Below are 10,105 nucleotides of genomic sequence, written 5' to 3'. Positions count from 1 at the left end.
AAAGAAAACGGAACAGGATATATATATATATATATATATATATATCTGAATCACTACACTGTACACCAGAAACTAACACAGCAATGTAAATCAACTATACTTCAACTTAAAAAAAAATAAAAAACAGTGAGTGTCCCGGACTGCAACTGGCCTGAGGCTGGTGTTCCCTTCGGCCACCACGGTGCCCCAGAGAGTGCAGTCCCAAAGTGGGACGCTTAGGTGAAGAGCTGATTAGTCTGTTTATTCCCAATGACTAATGTTCTAGGAAAAAGAAAATGAACTTCAACTTTTAAGTGAAATGGCTTTTTTCTCTCCCAAGTTAACAGTCTGCCCAGGCAGCCAGACAGGGCGGCTACTATGGGCTGAACTGTGTCCCCGCCCCACAAATGCACACTGGAGCCCTGAGAACGAGACTGTACTTGGAGATGGAGCCTTTGAAGAGGCAGTTGGGGTGGGCCTTCATCCAACAGAACGGGGTCCTTAAGAGGACAGACACACGCCGAGGGACGACCACGTGAGGTCACGGGGGGAGATGGCCGTCTCCACGCCGAGGAGAGGCCTAGGGAGGCGCCAGCCCTGCCCACCCCTGGATCACAGCCTCCAGAATAGTGAGAAAGTATCTGCTGTTTAAGGCGCCCAGCGTGTGGCATCTGTTACAACCGCCTGGCCTGACACAAAACTCCTGGAGTTTCCAACAGGCAAGAGCGAGCAGGCCGAAGCCCTGGGAAACCCACGAGCCCCCCAAAAGGGATGAAACCCAACCAGCGAGCTCCTGCACTCCAGGCCCATCTGGAAAAGGTTATACCCGACGGTCCAGGTGGACAGGAAGGGATGGGAGGGAGTGGGCTGGGGGAGGGGGCAAGCAGGAGGCCTGTGCGGCCCACAACGGACGCCCTACCCAAGCGGCCCTGAGCCAGCGCACTCCCCAGCTCACACACGGGGCTGGTCAGCACAGCTGCTCCACGCCGTCATCGCCGCCGGGCGCCCTGCAGCCTGGCTCGGCCATGCCCAGGTGTGGCTCCGTCTTGAGCCAGCTGCAAGGTGCCTGTCGTATCTCCAGGTGTCACATCCCTGTGGGACAACTTCCAAAAGAGATACCTTCTCAGGAGAGAGTCATGCAACCTTTCCCAGAAGCTCCCAGGATACAGGACTTCCTCCATCATCTCATCAGCCAGCAAGCTCTCCTGACCCCGTCGCCACAGGTGGCATTCCCTGGGACAGCGTGGGAGAGACAGGAAGGCAGGCTCTGTCTATACTGTAACCCAGGACATCTTCTCAGGCCACCAAGGGTTCCTGGAAACTGGGTCTCGCCCTCCAAGAAGGAGCTGGGCCAGCACAGGTCAAGTCCGGTGTCCAGGGACCCTGAAGACCAAGGAGGCAGCCTGGTCCCAGGTGACAGGGAGAGGAGAAAGGAGCTGCCGGCTGCTCCTGGTAACACCTGGCATGGGAGAGGCTGAGCTTGGGGCGGGCAGAGGTGGGGAGAGAGCGAGGTTTGGGGCAGGAGAGATGAGTAATACACGCGGGCAGGGCGCCAGCCATGGGGAGCAGGATCTGAGCCTTTCCTGCACATCAGGGGCATCACTTTCTCACAGTAGCTGTTTCTCCACGGGCTAAGAAAACACACAGGAGGATGCCTGGTGCTGGCCTGCCAAGGGCCCTCCTTGTACCTCAATCCCAAATCCCACGACTGAGGAATGAATTCGCGGGACGTGGCATCATAAATGGTCCCAGACAGCCTTTCACTTTAAAATACGCTATTTATTTTTTTCTCCAATTATAAAAAGAATACATTATCAGAACAGGTAGCTTGGAAAACACAAAAACCCACCAAGGAAAACCACAACAGAAGGCCCCGGATCCCACAGGCTGTCGGTCTCTGTGACGAAGGCGCCTCTGAGGCCGTGGACGCAGCCCTGGGCTCCCCAAGACTGAGGTGCAGCCGCAGACCGGACATCCAGCAACCCACACGGAAAATCGCTGAGCAGGACAGAGGCCAGGGCCTGTCCTTCAACAGCTAAAAGCCATTTCTATCTTGGCACCGGGCGAGGACACCAGCCAGGCCTCAGACCCTGCCGCACACCGGGGAAACACAGCTCACTCAGATGCGATGATTCTGCAATCTGGAGCAGATCCACAGCAACCCCTCGTTAATCTCACCCATCGCTGCCAGATCTGCTCCCTGGGCTGGGAGCAGGTGAATGGGGAGAGTCCTGGGGCCTGGACATGGGCCGTCACGTGCAGAGAAATGATCACGCACCCATCATGGCAGCACAGACTGACCTGATGGGGAAACCCGCTCCCCAGCCTGTGCCTCACCGTGTAGAGATGACGCCTTTTAAGTACGAGCAGAAGATAGAAGACAGAAGGACTCACACTCAGGAGAATGCAGCATCCTGGCTCCCAAAGCTTCTGCAGGTAGACTGCAGCCCATGTTCAGGGTCCAGTTTAAAACATCCTCCCCTCAACCGTTTTCAATGCTGCCAAGCCCCACCCGCCTGGAGACAGCAAGAGCATGTCCCGGCTCCCTTGGGACCCGCTGGCCTCTCTCCCTGTCAGCTGGCCACAAGGGACACTCCAGGGAGCACAGCGGGGACCTGCGGGCAGAGACCCCAAGTTTGTGGCTTCCAGAACAGGCAGCTCCAGACAGTGGTGAGAGGCGGGCACTGGGGTCAGAGTCCCATCTCTGCTGCCGCCGCCCTCGGGCAAGGCAGTCTCTTGGGCCCCGATGTCCCCATCTATAAAGCGGTAGTGACACCCACCTCGGGGGTCCTGAAGGACTGAACAGCAGGCAGCAAGCACGTCACCAGCGCCGGCGCGTGAGGGTTGGCCAGACGTCACACTTCTCGCCACCACTTCCGGTAACTTACTTCATGTCGACTCTGCCGCTCTTGGTTTTAAAATCGTTCTTCTGCGCACTGCCTGAGGCTCCGGCAGTGATCACGTCCAGAGCCAAGCCCAGTCTAGGTCCAGCCAGGCCGCCAGGTGCCAAGAACCCCTGAGGCCGGCGGGCTGGACTCCGGACCAGAAGTGAGCAGCCCAGCAAGCGCTCTGCCGGGGCCGCATTCAGACCACGGGGCAGACAGGGCCCAACAAAGGACAGGCTTGTGCAGACAGGCCCCGTGGGGGGCGCCCAGGCGACACAGGCAGACCCTGGGGGAAGGAAGCCCTTTCACTGGCCAAGCTGGAACCCTCCCCGCAAAACAATGAATACCCCGTCATTGTCTTGCCTTTAATCACATTTTGAAACACTTAACATACGGACATCTGTTCCTTGATGTTCGTCTTTGTTCATCTGTCATCCTCAGAACGAAAGTCCAGAACCTTCTGCACTAATTTTAAAGTCCGGCTGAACATTTAGCAATGAACAAAGCTGAAGACACAAAAGCAAAAGGATGGTTTTTAGAACTAGAACATAACTCTCTCTCTTGCTGCAGCTTTCCTTGTCCAGGTCACTGACCCTTAAAGTAGTTCTAACACCTGTTCCACAGACCATCATGGGTTTTCTTACATCAAGATGTAAAACAACTTGCTTTTACTGACCATCCATACAGCACATGCAGCCCCAAAACCATGAGCAAAGTGAGCCCCAGGGGCTGGCCCAGCCATGTCTGAGAACGGCGCCCCAGCAAAAAGAAACACACAGGACACCAACCTGCTTAAATTTTCCTCTAATTTTGTCTAAGTCTTCGTGAAGTTTATCGTAAGTAGGGTCATCATAAGGGAATTTCTGAATCATTCCAATCAGCGATTCTAAGACCTTCAATTTTTTGCTGAAAAACACAGAAATAAAGACTTTTAGTCCCTTGTGCAAAATGGGCTCAGCTTGCGTGACGACGCTGCCGCTCACCTTAAGGCAGCGGCATGCGGGGTGTGCCTGCGCTCAGAAGCCAGTGACTAACATCCTCACCACGCTGAACGACATTTACCCACCTGGCCCCATCAGCGCTTCTCGACCTCAGGTGTGTACTGAGCTTGCAGGGAGGCCTCCGCCCCAGGCCCATGGCCCAGCATCTGACAACTAGCAGGCCCACCGCTCCCCCGCAGGTCTGACCCAGGAGCAGACAGAACCAGACAGGAGAGAGCTCCAGGCATGACCACGAGCTCTGAGCTGGGGAGTTTCCAGGGTCCCGCACCTTCCCGCTCACAGCCTCGGGGAGGTCAGCAGCCGGTAAACTCGCAAGCCCCTCCCTCTGAAGGGCAGCAACCAGCACCTGGTGTTCCAGTTCAACTCCCCTCCCCCCAGGAGACCAAGAGCTCCCCTGGGGAGGCGGCCGGGAGGGAGCACGACCACCCCCAGACTCCCAGGGATTTCACTTCTCCAAGCCTCGGCGTCCTCATCTGTCAAACGGGGCGATGACAGAACCTCACGGGCTTCCATGGGATCGATGATCCCAGCAAAGCCCAGAACCTACCACAGAGCAGGTGCTCAATAAATGTTCGTCTCCTCACTTCCACCAGGTCCTGGGGGCTAGGGCCCCCCGTTCAGCGGTGGGGGGGGTGGTTAAAAACGATTCATTTAGGTGCCCTCCTGGGGCGCATACAAGGACCCTGCGAGCAGCCTCCTTTAGAGCACATCTGATCACGTGGGTGTCGAGAGGGCTAGAGAGCTGATCCACAGAACCTTCAAGGACTCACCCCTCAGATGGATCGACAGTAATTTAAAGGGACCAGGACTGGCTCACATTTTTAAATCAGCTTACAAACTGCGATGGCCACCTTTCAGAGAAAACACAAAACCGCAAAAGGTCAAAGCGAGTCAGTTAGAGCAACAAAGCGCTTGGTTTCCTGGGAGACGGAAGACAGATGCCGACACGTGGGAAATGTCCCGGCGCCACGCGAAGAACACCGCTGCTTCCAACTGTAAGTCTCGACGGACCCTCCCTTCTCCTCGTCAGCGAAGCTGCTCCAAACACACCCAGCCCGACGCACCGTCAGAGCCAGCGCGTGTCAGGAGAGTGTGACCTGCTCGCAGTTGGCGTGAGGAAAAGTGGGCACAGAGCCCCGGGGCTCAGCCCTGGCTGAGTGCAGGGCCGCAGGCTTCGCCAGGCTCAGGAAGGGAGAGTCGCGTATCAGGGATCAGAAAGGGACAGCCACTCAACGGGGGAACCAGCCTTCAGTGGGAGACACTGTGCTCCCCACGGTGTCTCCGGGGTGAAAAGCCCCTTGTCCTTCTGGATGAGGAAGCAGACAGCAGGCGTTTCTCGTTCACACCCTCACTTGGAGCATCAACGAAGTGGAAGATGCTCCGTCAGCCTTCTACCAATTTTTAAAAAACTGTACAGACTTATAAAATCCAAAAACCTGTGAACCATTACTCTAAGATAAAGGCTCTTAGATTGTGTTTCAAAGGGGCCCTCAGCTCTGCTGGCGGGGTTGGGGCAGCAGGGGGGCGGGCTGCCCCAGGCCAGACTGGGGCTCCTCTGACAGGCTGGGTGCAAGGCTTTGAGAAGCTGGGGACCCCTGCCCTGGGGCGTGGGTTGGCAGCCCTGGGTGTGGGACCCTTCCCGCCCGGTACAGCTCCCTCTGTGAGCCGCAGACCCCAGTGCGGGGAGAAGGTGAGACTGCACCGAGAATTCCCAGATGATGTGCCCCGACCTCCCCTCTCACGGACCCAGAGTGGGGAGCCGCACTTGGCTTTGACCACCACCCAGTGGCACCATGGGCTGCCAACCTATGTCCCAACTGGATCACCAACTGACAACTCCCACTGAGTCTCCAGAGGAAAATCCTCGAAGGTGGCCCTTGGCTAACGGGCAAATCCAGTCAACTACCAACTGCTCAGGCAAACAGAGCAGCGCAGGCACAGGTCATCCCAGCAGCGCCGAGGCTCCGGTGTGAGCGCCCCTCCCCTTACATGGGAATACGGGGCTGTTGCCAACTCTAGAATTTCAAAATATTTCAAATAAAATGACAAGTCACATGGACGGGGGACGCCACCCTCCCTGCTGTTACCCACCCTCCTAGCGCCCCTCCCAGGCTAGGCAAGGCCACCAGGCATCACGGTGACACAGAGGCCGCTGAAGCCGAGTGTCAGCTCCCAGGAGCAGCAGGATGGCCCCTCGGGCAAGGGTGCATGGCCAGCTTAAGAATGAAGACCAGTGCCACAGGGTCCCTGGGCTCCAGCAGCAGCGCACGGTAAGCGCAGTTTCAAGAGGCTACAAACGATACAAGTAACAGCTGCCTTTACTCAGTGCCTCCAAGTACCAGACGTGTGTTGCACACATGAACTGTGTCACCTCATCCACAGGCCTTCTGGCTGCGTTAAAAAGACGGTAACAACGAAGTCAGCACTTCTGAGCCTTAATCATACCAAGACTATCGTACTCCGTTTATTAGAAGCTTAAGGGAAAGATAAGCAAGAAGAGTTCATTGATTTCAACGTTACTTTCCTGGCAGGGCACCTAACAGCCACTCAGTGCTCTAACGCCTCTAGGGAAAAGGCAGGTGTGGTTAGCAAACTCTTGAGAAGAACAGACATTCACTGAACAACAAAAATGTGCCCGGCACTTTCAATTCACTATTTCTTGTAAATCACACAACAACATTCAACTCTGGCCCGATTATTCTCCCCATTTTACAGATGAGGAGACTGAAACGTTAACCGCCCAAGGTCACAGTGCGCCGTGGAACCAGAACTCCTGGTCCAGACACCAAACAAGGAAGACATCTCAGGCTTTACCTGTCTTTCTCAGTGGCACAACTGTGCAGAAGACCTCTCCAAGCAAAAGCAAACCCTTGGTAGCACCCAATCTGTGAATTGACAAGACATTTACAAGTGAAGTTAATAACAAAGTTATATTTGAACTAATTATCAAGCTCTCAAAACAAAAGGTGGGAGCAGAAGGGGTGGTGTTCCTTCTATGCTTTTCTGGAAGCACCTGCCAAGCACCAGGCAAAAGAAGCCAGACGGTCAAGTCATCGGGGGTGGCCAGCCCCCAAGGTGGTCCCACTGTACCCCGTCTCCCCCAACCCCGAGTATCCATGCCCTGTGCAGTCCCTCCAACTGTATGGGGGTGGCCTGTTTGAGCAAAACACCAAGGAAGAGGCAGCACATGACTCTGGAATCTAGGTGTCGGTGGACAAGGTCACTTCCACCTTGCTGCCTTGGCTTACTGGCACAAAGTCACGAGGACACTCAAGCAGCCAGGTGGACAGAGAGGTCCACACAGCGATAACAGCTGTGTGAGCAAGCCACAAGAGAAGTGGTTCTTCCAGCCCCAGTTGAGCCTTCAAGTAACCACATCCTGGCTGAGTTACTTAACTCCAACACCAAGAGACCTGGAGCCAAACTAGAACGAAGGGCAGAAGAAAAGGAAAATTGTGGATTCTAGGGAATTTCAGTGTAACTATAAACGGAACGTTTCCCCACAACACAGGGCACTCACTCTTCGGGTGAGGATTCATTCAGCTGGCTTAAGACATGAGGCAGCACCAGAACACTCAACATGAACTGAGGTGCCAGGGGGACTGGTTTTCTCATTCTCCAGCCCACACAACTTCACCGTCTCTATACAGAAATATGGTTCTGTCCTAAGACTATGTCTCCACCAATGCTCTGTCTCGTCTACTGCCATTTTAAGAGGTCTGAAGTGGTGGCTTCATCACACTGATCATCAAAAGAAATAACAAACTGTAACAGAAAAGCAATCACATCTCGGAGGGGTTCCCACTTACCTCAGATCCGATTTTAGCTCCGTGTAATGTGCCATGCTGTCTTCCTTCAATTATGCCCAAGCTGCTACCTTCTTCATAGCCTTCCTGATAGCCTTCCCCATGGAACCTGTGACAGAGAGAAAGCAAGCTTGAGCAAACAAACAGAAGAAAGAGTATTTTTCCTGGAAAAACTCTTCCCTTCCACGTTATCCCAGCCCCAGCGAGGCAAGACACAGTACAGCAGAAAAAGGATAGCATTTAAGCCAGAAAACTTAGGTTGCAATCCCAGCTTTCCCCCTTTCTGAGTCTCTCCTCTGGCAAGTCACTGTCCCTCCTGAAGCCCAATTTACTGCTTCTACGGTGAGGAACATGGGCTAAACACATGATTCCCATATCTGGTAAAATACCAAAAAAACACAGGAAAAGCTCAAAAGATACCACTTCAGGAGCCTCACCCCTCACATTCGCTAAGTCTGGAGTAAGGCCCAGGAATCTACTTTTCAAACTCTCCCAGGTGACTAGTCTGCAGCCAGGTCATCGAGCCAAAGTTATGTGAGCCTGTAAGCCAGACTATTTGGCCAAGTGCTTCAAAAAACTCTGCCATATATACACGGCTTTCCATCGTGTCTCAGTAGACTAGCAGGGGAAACGCCATCACATCACCACAAAATGCACCAAGACCGTGAAGCCTGCTGCAAAATGCACCTCCGACCTCGACGGCTCACAGTGGAATTGGCACCATCACAACCTGCAGTCACCAAAGTGAAAGGTGTTTGCTGCTGCCCCCAGTGAGGCAGAGTGTATAGCTCCTGCTTATTGGTTGTGTGGTCCAGGAGTGACTTTGCCTCCTGATCTGAACAATAAGGTTAGTAACAGGATCTACTTCACAAGTAGGGCTAAAATCACTTACTCGGGTACAACACTTAGCTCAGTGTCCAATTCACAGCAAGCTCTAGATAAATGTCAGCGACCGACTGTTAAGTATTCACTCTTTCTTAACTGACATCTATTGAGGTCTCAAGTGGGCCGGGCCCTGGAAAGACAGCCACAAAGCAACCAACAGCTCCCCCTCGTCACAGCCCTAGGCGCTCCCCAGGGACTCTGGAGGTTAAAGGATGACACCTGACACATCTATCAGCATGTCCATGAATGCTGCCGTATGTCCTACCACTAAAGAACAAGAAAAAGGGGCAGCGCCCAGATGGCAAAGGTCCATCCCACCCGAGGACGGGGCGTCCCAGGAGAAGGCAGTCATCAGGCCGAGCAGATGCGTGAGGCAGTCCCGGACGGGAAAGGCGGGTCTGGAGGAGCAGCTGGGCACGTGGCGCTGGCCCGAGAGGCTGATGAGTAAAGGAGAATCAATAGCATCTCGGGCCTTCACGCGTAGACCGCCTTCAGGACCACAGCGCGCTCCCCCAAGGCCCGAGCGGCCGCAGCGGCCACAGCACAGCAGCAGAGAACGGACCTACCACAGTAGGTGGGGGGGGGGGGGGTACTGGCCCAGACCCACCACTCACCTCTCATCCGCCATCACGATGGCGTCGAACATATCCTGAGTCCCGGCCATGGCGGCAGCCCGGCCCGCCCCTGCCCCTCGGGCTCCGCTGCCTTGCGCGGCAGCCTCAGGCCCTCGAGACTCAGACACAGATGCACTGCTTCTGCGGAGGCGAAGTCCACTTCCGGGGGCGGCCGCGCGGGGCAGGCCGGGTAAGGACGGCACGCGGGAGGGCTCATTGTGCGCCAGCGCGGGGCCAGGGCGCGTGCGCGGCGCCGGCGCTGGGCGGACTGAGCTGAGACGCGGCCCCGCCCCGAGGCGCCTACGTCCCGCCCCCCCAGCTCCATCCCGAGGCCAGTGAGTCCCCGGGCCGAGCGTCCAACCTGGCTGCGGGGCGGTGACCCGGGGCCTCATTTCCACGAAACTAAGCACATAAAAGCGAACTGCCGAAAGCGGCTCGGAAAGAACTGGGGAAGAAAGGAAGAAACTGGGAAGGTTACCGAAGAACCAACGCCTCCTGAGGCTTCGGCCAGGAGGCTCTGCCCGTGGGGTTTGGGGGGAAATAGTTCCAGAAAGGGCAACTCCCGGGGTGGAGGCAGCGCCCACGGGAGGGTGGCCCGGTGCCCCGCGCTGGCTGACTCCGGCCCACGGCCAGGGGCACGTTCCAGGCCGGCGTCAGACTTCAGACCCCCGCCAGAGATGCCACCAAATTCGTTAACAGTAATCCAGGGACTGCGGCCTTTGTTCAAGAAGCGCGGGGCTGGCTCGATGCCGAGGAATCCGAAACAGCCGCAGGTGACAGGGAACCAGCCCGGACGGCGTAACACTCCCTGGGAAAGGCATTAATAAATGTTGGTGTCCGTTCTTGAAGTCTTAGAGTTATTTGAAAACGGAAATAAAAGTTTTTGTGTTTTTATTCTTGCTGTTGTTGGTTCTGAAAGCGAAAGCAGAGTAATT

At 55.4% G+C, this 10,105-nt stretch overlaps 1 protein-coding gene across 1 annotated transcript; it reads right to left on the bottom strand.

Annotated features, from left to right (window-relative positions):
* Positions 1-1,737: 1,737 nt before the first annotated feature.
* Positions 1,738-9,365, bottom strand: LTO1 (LTO1 maturation factor of ABCE1). Its single transcript, XM_074371558.1, has 5 exons — positions 9,171-9,365; positions 7,675-7,780; positions 6,680-6,750; positions 3,653-3,770; positions 1,738-3,370 (listed from the first exon to the last, which is right to left on the bottom strand). Exons 1-5 carry the CDS (start codon positions 9,218-9,220, stop codon positions 3,302-3,304), a joined length of 414 nt encoding a protein of 137 aa, XP_074227659.1. The 5' UTR covers positions 9,221-9,365; the 3' UTR covers positions 1,738-3,301.
* Between the last annotated feature and the right edge of the window lie 740 nt (positions 9,366-10,105).

This window comes from Camelus bactrianus, chromosome 10 (assembly GCF_048773025.1).
Source record: "Camelus bactrianus isolate YW-2024 breed Bactrian camel chromosome 10, ASM4877302v1, whole genome shotgun sequence".
NCBI classification, from domain to species: Eukaryota; Metazoa; Chordata; class Mammalia; order Artiodactyla; family Camelidae; genus Camelus; species Camelus bactrianus.
This window is presented reverse-complemented; position numbering and strand designations above follow the sequence as displayed.